Source organism: Centrocercus urophasianus, unplaced genomic scaffold, assembly GCF_019232065.1.
Source record: "Centrocercus urophasianus isolate 14NV4802_14NV808 unplaced genomic scaffold, USGS_Curo_1.0 seq_13, whole genome shotgun sequence".
Taxonomy (NCBI): Eukaryota; Metazoa; Chordata; class Aves; order Galliformes; family Phasianidae; genus Centrocercus; species Centrocercus urophasianus.
In genome coordinates this window covers 23,428,383-23,445,140 of record NW_024884475.1, presented here as the reverse complement: position 1 = coordinate 23,445,140, position 16,758 = coordinate 23,428,383, and the positions used below count along the sequence as shown (strand labels likewise).

Genomic DNA, 16,758 nt, shown 5'->3' with positions numbered 1-16,758 from the left:
GCCAACAATATGTAAGAAGGAACTTATTAAGAGATCTGGGTGTATTCAGTGTAGTGCAGGTCTCTGTACCTGGGAAAATATCAACTGCTTCTCCTATGACTTTTTATTTACCTATCTAATGCTCCTATAACAGTAGAAAAGCTAGAGATTTTCCCCTATCTTTCATCCTTCTTGATTTTGATTGCAGAAACTGAAAATCTTGGTTTGATTTTGGTTGTTGTCGCTGACTGCTATCAATATATATCAGAATGAGGTTGCGTTTTGAGTAGTTATTTTTTCCCTCAATAGTAGTTGTCCTCACTAGGCTAGAAGTTAATAGTATGCAAAGTACAACCTTAATTCTTTTTTTGAAATTATCAGTATCTTTAGAGAGAAATGGATAGAAAATAGCTTTCTAATGAACTGGGAAAACGGGGAAAATGCGTGTACCTCAATATGAGGTATGCTACTTACCGTATGTTAACATACTAATATTCTCCACCAGTATCTATCTGTAAAATAGCATTATATAAAAGCATATACTGCTAATATGCACTTCTAAAAATATACTCTATAGGTGAAATTATAGTTTCTAGATGATCTCTTGCCTTTTTCTAACAAAAACATAGGTGAATGTTGTAATGGTGAAAGAAAAATTTTCTGTTGTGGCTGTGATGTAATAATATCATATTATTCTGTTTTTTTTACTCCAGTATAACTTGTTTTAATACCTGCTGCTAAATCTCTTGGTATTGAGATATGGAATAAAAGTCTTGCTGTATTGTTTCCAAGACTATTATATTTCTTTGTAAGTTGCCCTATGTTTTCTGCAGTGTGAGATAAAAAGTCTTTTTTCTTTCAGTTAGATGCCATTGATTTTTATCGTTTAGAATTAATGCATTTATCTTGTTTTTTTTGGCTTGAGTTGAACATGGGTGGTGACATAGTGGCCTTTTATGACGGAGTTACAGCTTGAGTAGATAAAGAGGAACTGATGTCATCTACCTGGACTCATGCAAAGGGTTTGACACTGTCCTGTACAATATGCTGGCTTCCTAACTGAAGAAAAATGGATTTGATGGACAGACCACTAGCTGGATAAGGAATTGGCTGGATGGTTGCACTGAGGGAATTGTGGTCAATGGCTCAATGTCCAAGTGAAGACTGGTGACAAGTAATGTTCCTCAGGGATTGGTGCTGGGACCGATGCTATTTAATGTCTTTGTAGGCAATGCGGACAGTGGAGGAACTGGGGAGGGGCTTTTTGTAAGGGCACATAGTGACAGGATGAGGGGAAATGGTTTTAAACTGGAAGAGGGCAGACTAAGATTAGATACTAGGAAGAAATTCTTTACTACAAGGGGGGTGAGACACTGGAACGTGTTGCCCAGCAAGGTTCTGGATGCCCCTGTGCCGAAGATGTTCAAGATCATTCTGGACAGGGCTTTGGGCAACCTGATCTAGTGGAAGTGTCCCTGCCTATAGCAGCTTTATAAATTATCTTAAAGGTCCCTTCCAACCCAAGCCATTCTGCTATTCTGTGACAATAGATTGAGTACTAGTGTGAGCAGGCTGCCTGTTGCAGTGATGGCATGTCCTAAGAGGGACCAGTCAACTCTTTTAATCAAATCCATGAGGGTGTTTGAAGGAAAACTCAGTAGTTCAAATCAAGACAACACAGAATCAATCCACAAAGCAGTGAAATATCACTGTACTAAAATATATGAATTCTTGGCTAGCAGTATTTGCAATAGTTATGACCTAGTAGACCTGCATGTGAGAAAGGCTGAAATAAGTCTTTACACTGAAAACAAAGATCGCCCTCTCCTAGCGGTGCCTGGCAAAATGCACCCTTGTGGCAGCAGTAAGACATGGTCATACTAAACATAACAACTGGAAGTGTTCTGGTCCAGTCCTTCTCATACTTGTCATAGCATGCTCAGTCCCTCTGCTTGAATGAATCAACACCACCTCTAATGATGACAGATAGGTTTGTGTTTGAATATCAGAAGGAAGGGAGACATGCGTAAAGGTATCACAGAAGGCTCCCTTAGCCAATATTTTCTGAAGGACATGCCCATGCTTTTCAACATGAAACATTAAATTCTGCATTTATTATGTGACAATAATATGTTTCAGAAGCAATGAGATGCCACTGTTCTACTGGTGAAATGAATTAGGAAGTAGCAGGATGATTCTAGGGAAGAATTATTTATATCAGAGCTTCCATTCGTAATACTGTGATGTAAGAATTTGAGTATGCAGTTCCATACAACCAATTAAATATTTCAAAGATAGACTATATCTATAGCATCTTACTAAAAAGAAAGGGAGAAAGAAACATCCGTGTCATATGCTGGTTTGAACATCTAAGGTTTTGGAAGAGATTTCTAGAGAATCTTACCAGAATAGCCAAATAAACCCAAAAAACAGTAATGAGAGAGGCTGCTAGCGCAAGAAGGATTACAGCTGTGTGCTCTGATGATTTACTAAAGCTGGGAGGGTGGGGAAGTGAAAAGAAGACTCTAGTTCACAGGCTGCTGTGGAGCAAGCTAGAGGTGTGTCTCAGACGCCACCGTCCCCATGCTGCAGGTTTGCACTTAAAGGGAATTTTCTTTGCCTTAAGATGTAAGTGGGCACTGTATTTCAGTACACCATAAAAATAATAATTGCTGCTCATGGGAGTATTTGATAGAGACTGAAGCAAAATGTGTCAGGTATATAATACTTAATAGCTGCACTCAGCTTCCCTGGCATGTTTGAAAACGTTTATGTGCATTTACTTGTTTGGGCAATAGAATGAAAGAGTTGGTTAGTAATGTTACGCATGATTCACTACCATGAATAATAAGCAGAAGTAGCATCTGCATTAAGAAACATAATGCTAATTCACATCTCTAGAGGGCAGAAGGCTTAAGAGCATTCTGTGTCTGTATAAGTAGATATGTGCACATCATTCCTCAATCTGTTGTGATCTAGCAGCTGAAAGAAAAAATATCTAAAGGAACTGTTTGTGTCATCACAGAAACAGTACTGTAATGGAGACATAGGGAACTGATAACATTTTGCTATATGATCTAAAACCAGTTCTGTGCATTCAGTGTATGTTTCCCTTGTTTATTCATCCGTAAAGTAAGACAATTAATCGTGCTTTATTTTAACTTAACTGTGTTGGAACTGAACATTGCATCAGTGCCAAACTGCTGAGCAGGTGGATGCGGGTAGAGTGGGTTATTTAGCATTGCTGTGATTGTTCCAGTTCCTGTTTAAAGAAGCCAATAAAATATCATATCTGAGTCTGAAAAGGCACAGTTAACTCTGGAGTGAAAATAGAAAATGGGAAATGGAAGGAATGTAGAGAAGCAAGTTTAAAGCATCCCAGAGGGTGACTGAAGGCCATGACTGAGTAGACTGGGAATTTGCTTGGAGCTCGGACTCCAGCCTGCTATACAATTGGGGGTTTCTGTCTTGTTCGAGTTGTGCCAGTTCAGCGCTCCATCTTCAGTAATGGAAGTTAAGCTCACAATTCATGAGTTTTGGTGGTACTATTTGCGCTGTGTGCTGCATAGAAGCTGGATGAAAAACAATATACTACAAAGTTTCTTCTCTACCCAGCAGGTGAAGATTGGAGCTGTGCTGAATTTTCTAACAGGCAGTGTTTAACTTTACCTCAGAATACTTTCTGCAACATCTCTCTTATGAGGAATATGTTGTCTGATATAAAAGAAATTCTTGTTGGTGTGGTCTGAAGGTGATCTGCAGGCTGACGGTGGCATGCTTATTAGTGTAAGGACAGTGGCTGCTAATAGATGCAAAATGTTCAGTGTGCTAATTGCCATTTATGGTATGAAACTTATTTCAGTGTCTCTTCTGCTTCTGCTCACTGTTACCTCTGGCTTCAGTCAGGTATTTCCTGTGGGACTGGAATGTTACGCATGCTTTTGCTGGCAGAGTGAACACTGCTTGCCTGATGCTTCTAAACAGCAGCCTTGTCTTAGGGAAATCACTGCTCAGCAGCTAGAGTTGTGAATGTGGCCAACGGTGCAACAGCAGAGCACCTCTTTCTGCACTTGGCTGGCGATGATAAGGCTGCATGTATGAGGAATACATGCAATATTAGTTGTGTTTGTGCTGGGGACGTTTTCAAGCAAAGAAGTGCTCTCATCATAACTGCTCTGCTGAACTGATTTTCAGTTTGATTGAAAGGAACAATGGGAGGTCTGAAGGGAAAGAGGTGTTTTTCCCATGTTCTGTTTAGCAGGTAGTAATGATGTTCTGTAATCTGTCAGCTGTTTCCTCACAGGTCTCTGGTTTACTTTTTTACAGCCGAAGCAATAGAACAGATCTGGCTGTACTAAAGTACCTTTCATGCCTTGGTAGAAAGTGCGTGGCCTTTTAATATAACGAGTTCAAAAGAAAAATTATGATGAGCCAACATAATAAATAGCTTTTAAATTCTTTTTGTTTGTTTCTTGTGAAGCTTGAGTTGATGAGTTGGAAGGTTCTCTGAGAGCATGAGGAGTGAAATATTTTGAAAGGTTGTGGTTTTATAGACTAAGAGGTCACATCAAACATTTATTTTTTTGTAAGATGTAAGTTATAGTTCTTCAAATATTACTTTCATTTTGAATTGCTGCAGCAGTTTTTTTCTTTCTTTTTCTTTTTCTTTTTTTTTTTTTTCCTTCCTACTCCTATCTTAGGTACAATTTTAAGGCACTTAATCTAGGTTTAATGCTTTTTTCCCCCCTGGATTTACTGAAATATGTTATCGGTTTTATGCTCTCCGAGGATTTTTGCTGTTGAATGATAACAGCAATCGAAGTCGTCTCAAGCAGGTAGTGTTTTTTCCACAGCCTTGCAGCAAAGCTATTTTTAACTTTAAAAATAATCCAAAGCTCACTCAAGCTCTGCAGCCACCTCAACATAATACATAATTTAATTTCAATTCAATATTTTGAACATTATTACGTTATGGCTGTTCTTTTCTAGAATATATTTTCTCTACAGGTGTGAATATAGGTTGTTTTGTATAAAGTAGCAGTTGTAATGTGAAGCAGTGATGCGCTAGATCAAGGCAGATTAAATAAAACCTATATTCAGATGTGTTGATAATCCTCAAATAATTCATTTAAATTTATGGATGTCTTCTTATTCTCTACTTCAGATGATTCCCAAATTTTATATTTCATATCACTCTAAAAAACTATGTGAGAAATATTAGAAGGGTTTATCTAAGTTACAGTAGATTACTGGGCAAGATCTGTAATAAAGATCTCATTAGTAGCATTAACGTGCTCAGAAGAACTGAAAGAGACATTTTTATTAGCTATAGCTAAGAAAAGTAATTTTCATGACTCTTGGAAAACTGTTATATATGTTGTTGTGCAGTATCTGGAATATTTGCTGACTTTCAAAGCTGCAGTGAGAAACCAAGTAAAAGGAGCGCATTGATAATACCTGCATCTAAAATCACAATCCATACATCTGATTTAAAACAAGCAGGAAACACCCAGTACATACCGTAGGCCATAAAGGACTGTCCCATCTGGATGGAGCCGAATCATTCGGTTCTTCACCGTCACTCCATGGACAAAAGACTTTTTGTCATTTTGGAAATACGTGTCAGGCACCCAGAGCTGGTCAGCTACTCTGTTGTCCAGAGTTAGGTTTAGAGGTATTCCAGAATAAGAGAGCCTTTTATCCCTCCAGGACTGCTGGAAGTACATGGTAAGGGTGTAGTCCTAGAGAAATAATAAGAAGGGTTTTTTCTATTTTGCATGTATGCTGCTTAACAACATAACTTTCTGTTTGCAACTGAATATCAGTAATGCAGCAGGAAGTTTAAGGATCATGAAATTGCAGGGGTTGGAAGGGATCTCAAGAGATCATGAAGTCCAAACCCCCCTGCTTAAACAGATACCTTACAATAGGTTGCACAGGTAGGCATCCAGATGAGTCTTGAATATCTCGATGGAAGGAAATTCCACAACCTCTCTGGGCAACCTGTTCCAATGCTCTGTCATGTTTACTGTAATAAAGTTCTACCACACATTTTTATGGAACATCCAATGTTCAAGTTTTAGGACAAGGAGCAACAGCCTATAATTACGCAGCACTGAGAAGTGCCTGGCCTCATTCATTTGCCTCACACTTCCCTTCAGATAATTATAAATGTTAATCAGATTTCACCTCTGTCTTCTTTCCCTCAGGCTGAATAGACTTATGTTACTCAGTCTTTCCTCATAAGGGAGGTGCTCCAGGCCCTTTATTGTCATTGTGGCCCTTCACTGGACTCCTTCTAGGAGATCCCTGCCTTTTTTGAACTGGGGAGCCCAGAACTGGACGCGGTATGTTTTCGTTATCCGTTACAATGAGCCTTAGCCTGTTTGTGTTAGTGTCTAATTCACACTGTTTGCCAGTGGCAGTGATTTGCCCTGCACATCCCTGACCGTGGGCTTTCAAAGCCTCTTGTGCCAGAGGGTCTCCGTTGTACAGGTCACAAGATCTCCAGCCTACAGACTGCATTCACAGTCTCTTGCAAGATTTCCTTTTACATGAAAACAGTAGAATTTAGCCAATCTCAGTCAAATAGCATTGCATATTATTGAGAATACGTTAGTGTATTCAATGTCTCCATTCTGAAATATTCTACGTGCAATCCAGAAACATCAACACTCCTTAAACCTTCTGAGAACGAGCAAATAGAACTGCAGAGTGTATAATGAATAACTAGTCATTCTGCAATGGCTGCAGTTGCCAGTTGTAAAGATCTTCAAGAGCTGGATAAATTTCACTTCAGCCCAGGCACTGAGGGGCTTTCTGTCCTTGGCCCTTCAGGCCATTGCCCCGTAGGAAATGAGCATCTTCTGCAGACTATTGTGCTATATTTTAGGGCAAAAGCAATTTATGTAGTCCTTCAGCTTTCCAATTGGTTTAAAAATAAATTGTTTTAAAAAGTTTCTCGTCTTACTCCCTCATTGTCTTTCTCTTTATGAATTTAGTGGTTTTTAAAGGATGGCTTTTCCACTTGGAAAAATTGACTGTGCTCTTTATATCTGATGGAGTTCTTACATATTGCTGTTCCAGAAATTTTTTAGACTACCAGTTTTATCCTCCTTATCTTCCTTCTCCCCTGTCCCCCTTTTTAATTTGCAAGTCATTTTTTGTCACATACTTAGCATTAAAAGTGAAGTGACATTATAGATACAGAAAAGATTGGTTGGGTAAGATTTTCTTTTATGTAAGGGAAAGCCTCACCTCTGTCAACCTGACCTAGCCTGGACTGTAATTTTTGAAGAAATAGAGAGGATGAAAGCTGTCTGATGTGAATTCTTCTCCTCATCTTTATTGGCTTCTAAAGAACATGTGAAAATCAAAGCACTATTGTTACCTTTCAAAAAGCCTTTCTGCCTGAAATACTGCATCTCATGGAGGTATGAACTACGTAGGTCTATCAGGGTTTGCCTCAGATTAATTTAAGCTCTGAAGGAGTGTCTGGCTGAACTGTGACTGTGCTTGGCCCAATGTAAAGAAACTTGACACTGAAAGACTTTGGTCCACTCTTGCCTATGCAGGCACCTTCCTGTAGAAGTTCCCTTCTGCTTCTGTTACATAAACAGAGAGCAGATGGGAGCTGTATGAAGGGGTAAAAAAAATCAACATTCTTGTACAGTTTTCACATGTTGTCTGCGTTCTATCCTATACTGTTTAAATTTTTACATAGAAAAAGTATCATAAATAGTGAATGGAAGTTCAGTTCTTAAAGCTCAGCTCTTTGCTTTGTATCCTCTGTCTTCTGTGTAATTCAGCAAAGCCAACTACATGCAATTTTTATTTTTCCTTTATATTTTCTACAGATCTTAAAGCTGCTTTTGTATAACTGTCATGTCATCAGGGGAAAAAGGGAAAGAAGCTAACAATTGAGAGTTTTGTGTGATGGTTCTCAAAGCTCAATCAGAGAGAAAAATAGCCAAGATAGGCTACAAGATATCTGAAGGATGTGATCAGACGTTAAAAAAAAATAATAATCTGTCTCTTAGCTGCAGCTAGCAGAATGAAATAAGTTACTATACTTAGTATCTTGGTCTGTCTCAATTTTTATTTCATCTAGTTGTGCTTTATACAGAATACTGCTGTTGGTGGCACTAGAGTAGAGATGGTGAACCTACGATCTAAAGTTGTGCTGTACTGTGCTGAAATATGTGGCACATCAACAAGTATTAAAGATGAGAGAAAACTTGACCTTCATCATAAAAGTATCTCCAGATTTCTTACATCACAGAGTTGTATTTTCTTCCTATTTCCCTGAAATCTGGGAGTTCTTCATTTGGTATTTTAATGAAGAAAATGAGGAGTTGCATGTTGTGATTTTTGGGTTTGTCCCTGTCATTGTAAGTTTTCATTTTAAAAAGCGAAGTTAAAGGTTATTTCAGTGAAAAATTGTATCCGAAGTGTAATAATCTAAATTACATAATTGATGGGGTTTTTTTTAATTGTTTGCTATGCTTGTAGTTGTTCTTTGTTTTTAGAATACAGCCTTATTTTTCTCCTATTTCATCAGAGGAGAATGAAGTGCCAGCAGGCCATGTACCTAGCTTCATCTTGGGATGTGTTCTAGAATGATTTTTTTCTACATTTTGTAATTGTACATGTGAGGTGAGATTTTAATGACTAATCATCTTCTACACAGTAAAATTTGCTGGAGGTTTTGTGGCTTCAAGCTTTGAGGTGTATGAATGGTAGCTAAATTTTCATATTTATAGTGGCGGTTGGCTGCAGAATTTTTTTTTGAGATTATGACAACATCTCAATAAACAAGTTTGTCTTGTTTTTACTACTGATTTCATTTTTTAAAATGTAAATATTATTAGACTTCAAGTGACCTGCTTGCTAGGCTAATTTCTGTAACATGATAGAAACATGAGAGATTTTTCATTATCCTGGTTTCTGTGATGCATTTTAAGGTGTAGGAGTTAAAAGGAATACTGACATGCCAGTCTCAGCTAAGTGAGAGACTGTGAAAATGTGAATAAGAGAAACTAATGTATTTTCCTCAAAATGCCAAATTGCTGCTTAATCTGAGTTTAATCAACCTCATAAATAATCACTGGCACCAAACTTCACTTAGGTAATATAAAATTCTTATAGGAGAACAGATGACTGTTGCCTTCTGTAGCTGAAGTTAGAAAGTGGTTTGTAGTTTCAGTAAATAATAGACTGGAGAGGTCTCATACGAAACTATTTCTTTTTATTTATTTATTTATTTTTGTTTTGTTATGTATTTGAATAATTTTGTAATGCAATGTGTATAGGTGAAATAAGTGCAATAATGGAATTTTTCTTTCATGATAAGCTTCTGCATCTCTTTGAAACCAGTAGAGGTGCATTAAAATGCAGAAGTACTTTCCACTGTGTGGTTTACCAGTTCAGCACAACAGAAGATGTGAAATACATTGCTATATTATAATCAAACTTTCTGGGAGGCACACTGGTATTGCCCTGTTTATCTGATGATTTATGGACTACATATATAATGGAATAATATATAAGTGGAATATAAGAACAGTAAAAATATCTGGAGTCTTTGAAAATATAGCAGACGTGCCTGTTTTAAGAGCATAATAAAAGGGATCTTTTAATTTGCCACATTCAGCAATGTGACCTACAAGACCTTCTATTTTCTCTCTTTCCAAAATCATCCTAATCTAAGTTCTGCTATTATTTCACATATTTAAGTAAGAAGCTAAAAATTAACATCTGGAATGCAATTCTTAGCCAAAAAAAAAATAAATAAATAAAAAAAAAAAATTTGCAATTATGTAACCATTGTAGATAATTCAATATCAATTGTTAGAACTCCAGATGAGTCTGAGAGCAGCAAAGCAGAAAACACATCAATGTTATACTTTTAATAGTTATCAGTGTGCATTAATAGTGATGGGATATATACTGATCTTAAATTTAAATGAAATCATTAGGAATCACCCAATAACCAAATGAGTTGTAGCACCACTGAAAATAAGATGCAATTCAAATACAGTATAGCTTAATCAAGAGAAACATAACTGAAACTAAAATTTAAAATTAAATCTGGAGTGACAATCAGAATACTGACTGAAATAACGCAATAAATGTAGAATACCATATGTGTAAGTCCTGCAGGAATTCCAACGTGATTAATTGGAGAAGGTTGTTGTCTGGGCTTATTGGATACAGAGAAAAAGGGAAAGGTAGAGTTTCAAGACTATGGTGAAGTGCTGTACTTGCAGCTTGGAAAAGGCATGCTCTTTTATATGTTGTAAGGATGCTAATGCCTTAGAAGAAAATGTTTGCGCTTGTTCAGTAAAGCTCTCCTCTGATTCATCTTGAAGAACCTACAGAAGATTCATGCCCTCACCTGCAAAAGATCTATTTTAAGACAAAGCAATATAAGTGGTGAATTTTTTTTTTTTCAGTTTTGTGTAATTTCTGATCTATACATGGTGATCAATTCCGGATATTGCACAACAATTAGGGGAAAATATTCTTCCTCCAAATTATGGAGGAAGAAAGTAGAAATTCTACTACTTCTGTTCTCTAGAAACTCCAGTTTAGCTGTATACTTTAGTAAGTCAGCTGGCCAGTGAGTTATGGATGTGCACTCTAATGATTGACTGCATTTGCTTTTCTTTCTAAGGACACGATTTAGTGTTCCTTCTTCATTTGTTTTCAAGTGCACACTGATGCAACATGTGTTATCTGGTTCCCCTTCTCAGGAAGTGAGAAGAGGGGGAAGAAGGTTGAAATATTCTTAAATTATTCTCTGTTCTGTCTTTTTCACAAAAGAATGTGGTTATTGTGAACTAGACTTCTGTTGTGGAAACAAGATAGGAAGGTTCCCTGACTAAAAGACAATAGAAAAAGATCTATTTCCCTAAGATAAAGTTTATTTTTTTTTTTTAAAAAAAGAACAAGAATTTTCCCTAAGCAAGCTTCAGTTCTGCAAAAATTGTGTTTTCTCTCAGAAAATGGTGCATCACTTGTAGATGCTATATTTCTGCAGGAGAAAAAGCTGTGTGGGTATTTGGATTGTTCCAGTTGGTTGCTAAGTTGATAGTGAAGTGCCCCACGTTTTTTCTTTCTTCAGAAGTGCTGGTAATTCTCCCAGGGTATGTCTCAAAAACCTTGTTGGCACTTATAAACTCACAATTAAATTAAGTATGCAGCATCACAGTCGTCTTACAAAAAGAAGCAGAGATCTGGCAGCAGTCTTTATAGCTTTAATCATGATTCTCTCTATTGTACAAAGAACAGCCAAGAACAAGATTAGACTCATTATAAGTGTAGCATGTTGGGAATGAAGACAGTCATCATTACTACACTGGGATCCAATATTACTCTTTGCAGACAATGGTAGAAGTCCTCTTAATAGCAATGTGACAAAAAAATTGTATTCAATGTCTTCAGTCAAACCAAAAAGTAAAATATTTCTCAGCTCTTGGAAGATCATTGATATATTTTTTTTGTTACATTTTGTTCTGCGTTATGATGTATGTTTGTATTTATTACTGCTTCTGAGATTTTTTGTTATAATAGTTGTGCTTCACCTGACTTGGTATTATTTAAAACATAGAGGGTTAAAATCCCACATAGATTCTGTATTCCCATAAAATTCTGTTTTGCTCCTCTCTTAGCTGAGAGGAGGCCTCGTGGTGGCCTACGGTTCCTCACAGGGGGTGCAGGGATAATGCTGAGCTCTGCTCCGTGGTGACTATGACAGGACCCCAGGGAACAGCGTGGAGATGTGTCAGGGAAGGGCCAGGTGACGGTTAGGTAAAAGTTCTGCACCAGCTCAGTGGGCATGGAACAGGCTGGCTGGTAGAGTCCAAGGAGTCTTTGGATAAAGCACTCAGCAATACATTAAGCAGTTGAGGAAGTCTTGATTGGAGCCAGGAGCTGGACTCAGCAATCCTTGTGTGTCCCTTCCAATTCAGGGCATTCTGTGATTCTTTTCAAACAAAGGATAATACTGCCATAAAATTGCCTGCTAGGATTGAAATTACTTACACGTGGAAATCAGGATGGGCATTTGGTAGGAAACAGTATTTCTGAGGTTCTAGTTTGAACTGCTAGGAGGTAGCCCCTTACTGAAAGACTGGCTCTTAATGAGGTGGGCATGGATTACCTTTGAGGGTCTATGGCTTGATATGTGACATGAGGTGTAAAGCAAGCTAAGAAAAGATGCAGCACTTTAACATTCCTGTAAAGTAAAAACTTCGTGGAAAAAAGGATAAATTAAACTAACGCTTCCCTTGGTATCTATAAGAAAGAGAATGGGAAAGCAACCTCTCTTTTTATTTTTATTTTTCTGACAACAGTTGTTTCTGAAGCACTTCATGTTTTTCTTGAAATTTCCACTTAGCTCAGCAGGCGTGAACTATGAGCCCATTTCGAGGAGCGCTGCAGGTCTGTGAAGGCTGGCACAGCAATAAGGGCTCATGGTGTCAGTGAACAGTGCTGAAGGCAAAGCTGAGCTGATTGCTAGCCTGGGAGCAGATGGGAGTTTGCTGAAATTTTTCTTGTACACTATTGTGTAAGCCATAACACATTGTTCTGCTAATTTTATTAGCGCTGGACAGAAAGACACAGAACCCTGAATTCTGCATTGTACTGGAGCTTAATATGAAAGCAGTTAGACAAGCCTACCATGGCCAGACTCCTTCATTTGGGAAGATGCTGAACAATGTAGGAGGGAAGTTACGTATATGTCGAGATGAGGTTGGGTTAAATCTACAGTAGCTGCAGATATTTCTTAATGCCTTTACATAAACAGTTATGTAGTATGGTGGTTAGGTGTGTGGTTTTATTTTATTTTTTTTAATTAATATATTTTTAAATGAATTTACTTCTATATAGGTTAGGTAGGAGCTATTTTTATTTTTGTGGTTCTGGTGATTGCTTGTCTTTACAGCAATCAGGACTAAAAATCATATGATCAATATATCTCTGATGTTTTCAAATGAATAATTACAACATTTTGTGTTGTTTCTTGAAATTGGGAATAGGGGAACATCTTGATGTTTCTACTTCATGGTACTTATCTGAGGGGAGGTATTTTACACTCAGCACTGATAATGCTGAAGATACTACTGCCATAGTAGAGTAAAGCTACCGATGTGCTGTTGGAAAGACCTCTAGGAGTTTCCAGCCCAAGTTCCTGTTTGAAGCAGAACTGTCATTATGTTTCAGTCATCCACAGAAAAAAATTCTCTTCTTCCCTTAGAAAATCTTGGGAATTTACTGCCTCTGAGTGGATGCTTCCAGTAGTGCAATGTCTCTCTGGTGGGGAAAAGTCTTTCCTGTAATGCACCCTGAATGTGGCAAGGCACAATTAGTAGCTGTTGCTCTTCATTATATCATGTTGTTTTTTTAACTGCCTTTTAAATTTTTTTACTCTTGAGGCAGGTATAGGCTGCAATAAGATTTTCTTTCCTGTCTCTTCTCCTTGCCAGACTTTGCTGCTTTTCTAGGCAGTTTGCTTTGCTTTGGTTCCACTCCTTGTATGCTCCCTTCTGTGCTTCAGTTCATCAAGAAGCACTTATCTTAGCTAGATATGCCTTTTGCAGAAGTTCCCAGTCTTCATGGATGATGAGATAGAATGTTTCTGGTTCTCATTTTCTCTTTAAAAATTATTTCCCCTGTATGGCTGCTTGATGGTGAATTTTACCTGACAATTACTCAGACAAGATTGATTTTACCATCCTGAAATCCAGAGCCTTAACTCTGCTGCTCACCATTCCCGACTTTCCTCCAAATCCTGAATCTGTCATCTTGTAGTCACTGCAAACCAAACGTGTTGTAAATATTTGCTCTGCATCCAGGATTTTTCTGCAAAAGGCAGCTTGAGAAAAACCTTTCCTCTGCAATTTCCCAAGAGCTTCATAATTTAAGTATTAAGCTGCTTACATGAAGATCTAATATCTGACTTGACAATATGGATGCAAATTTTTTGCAGAAAACTTGGTTTTGGCTTTTGTGGGTAGTCAGTCTGGCTGCATGAATCATTGACACTAAATCCTCAGAACAGAACCCAGGTTATTTTTAGTGCTGATAATAAAAGGCTTGTTTTATTTTTTATCTTATTACTAGCATAACCAATTGGGTAATTAATTGAGTTGGCCAATTTAAAATGATTTAAAAACATAAAAATCCTGTGTCATTATCAGTTTCATGGGAATCCACATTTCAAAGCATTTTATAGTGTGCGAACACTTACTACGTGTCTTCTATGTACACTATACAAGAATATGAGCAAGAGCAAAGAGTCAGTTTGAAGGCATATGAGCAATAACCCTGAGCACTGATTAAGATATGGAAGCTCAATCTCTCTTTCCTGCAAAAGAAGTAACAAGGTAGTACATAGAACAAGGGTGAATTATAATTGTTTGGAAAACTGAGTAGCTTAATTGAGAAAGTTGGAATTTGGCACTCATATGCAAAAGAAAAAAGGGAAAGTTTGGTGTGTGTGTTTTTTTTTTTGGTTGCTTTTTTTTTTTTTTTTTTTTTTTTTTTTTTTTGCAAATGAGGTTATTGATAAGGCAAAATTAAAAATTGCAGAATCATAGAATCGCAGGGATTGGAGGGGGATCTCTGGAGATCATCTAGTACAAACCCCCTTGCCAAAGCAGATTGCCTACACCATGGGAAAGCATCCAAGCAGGTTCTGAATATTTCCAAAGAAGGAGACTTCGTAACCTCTCTGGTCAGCTTGTTCCAGTGCTCTGTCACTCTCACATTACGTAAATTTTTCATCATGTAATACTGCTTGTATTGTGGTTTGTGTCCATTTGTCCCTGTTCTGTCTCTGGGCAACAATGAAAAGAGCCTGACACCATTCACTTGACTCCTACACTTTACAGATACTTAAACAGTGATGAGAACACCTCTCAGTCTTCTCCAGGTTGAACACTTCCAAATCTCTCAGCCTGTCCTCATAAGGGAGATGCTCCAGGCTCCCTAATCATCTTTATGGCTCTCTGCTGAACTCTCTCCAGTAGTTCTCTGTCCTTTTTGAACTGCGGAGCCCAGAACTGGACACAGTACTCCAGATGTGGCCTCACCAGGACTGAGTAAGGAAGGAGGATCACCTCTCTCCACCTCCTGGCTATGCCCTTTTTGATGCATCTCAGTATACAATAATTCTTCTTGGCATCAGGACACACTTCGGGCTCCTGGCCAACCTTTTGTTCACCAGCACACTGAGGTTCATTTTCTACAGGACTTCTTTCCAGCAGCTCAGCCCCTTAACTGTATTGATGCCATGACTATTCCTTCCGTGGTGTAGGACACAGCAGAAACCCTTACTGAATCTCATAAGGTTCCTCTCTGTCTGACACTCTCCAGCCTGTGCAGGTCTCACTGAATGACAGCACTGCTTTCTGGTGTATTAAATCAGTCTTTAACCCTTATGGCAAAAAGTCTCCCTGAGAATGAATTATCCAAAGGCTTTCACCTCTGTGAAAACCAAGATGACCACTATTTCCATCCTTTCCTGTCTGCCACTGCTCATCAGAATAGCTAGTTAGGAAGCAGGGAAAACTGATCCAGTTTGAAAGCTGACCTTGTTGATATAATTTTTGGTGTGGTGTTTTTCTTTTACATCAGTTTTCTGACCCTGTCACTACTCAGTCTGCCCAAGTGCTAATGGTGAGGGGAAAGGGCAGCTTGGGGCAGCTCAGAGCAGCTGTGAAACTGTAGTCCAGAACAGCTTTTACCTCCTTGAATAATGAGACAAGAAAAAAAAAATGGACTTCTGAAAGATCCTAGAGTGTGTTTACTGTTCTCAACTGAAGGCACATGTTGCTGTGTTTTTTACTTGCTGTTCAGATGAAACAAGGGGAAAGCAGGATGAGACAGCAGCTTGGGGCTGTGCCTGGGGCTATGGCAGAAGCCAAGCCTGTTAGCTCTTCTATGCCTTCTGGGTCAGGATGACATAAGAAACTCGCATCTACTGCCAGGGCTGCACTGACACTTTCTAGAATGACTGTGGACTTCAGAGTCCATGGCTTGGCACCAGTTGACCTATTTGCTATCTTACTCTGTTGTTTATTATGTTGTTTCAGAGTTATCTTGCGTTTGTTTGTTATTACCAGAAAAATCTTTTCTACGTGCTTTAAAAAATTAACTTAAAAAGCAATCAAAATACTTGCCAGAGGAAAACCAGGATAGACCTTCAAGGCTTCCTCGACTGCTAGAGTCAGCTACTGAATGTTGAGGCTCTCCAATGAAGCCTATCCAGCATGGTGACCTTAGAAGGATTGGGTGCCATTCTGAGATTGTTATAATTATTTTTTCCTACTTTAATAGTTTTCTGTGTCTATCCTGAGATAGCAACAGTAGCACCTGTAGCAATGCTTTTGTACACAGTTTTACACCCCTTAGAGCTTTTTTGTACAGTTGTGTCACAAGTATGAATGAGGAAGTTAAAACACTTTGTAGTGATCAATTATCACTAACAGAGAAGGTGTAGATTTGGGATGTCCTTAATTTTTACCTTGTCTGCTAAAAGTCCTCATGAGTTTCTTTCATTTAAAAACAAGCAAACAGCTACTTGCTACTGATAAGTTTTCACTGCTTTGCAAATTAGACAATTTCCATCTTGGAGGAAAGGAAATTCACTGTGATTTCAGGATTGAAATAAATCCTCCAAATTCTGCCTGTGTTTTTATTCCTTATTTGACAATATGGCTGTTTTTCTTTTCCTTAATGACTCTACTGAGTAGAAAAATACATTCTTTTGGC

At 38.0% G+C, this 16,758-nt stretch overlaps 1 protein-coding gene across 1 annotated transcript in view; it reads right to left on the bottom strand.

Moving 5' to 3' along the window:
* Positions 1 to 16,758, bottom strand: part of GABRB1 (gamma-aminobutyric acid type A receptor subunit beta1) — a 92,160-nt gene that overhangs the window by 36,618 nt on the left and 38,784 nt on the right. Inside the window, exon 4 of the mRNA XM_042811857.1 lies at positions 5,500 to 5,720. Coding sequence (XP_042667791.1) covers positions 5,500 to 5,720 — 221 coding nt within the window. The remainder of the gene's footprint in view (positions 1 to 5,499; positions 5,721 to 16,758) is intronic.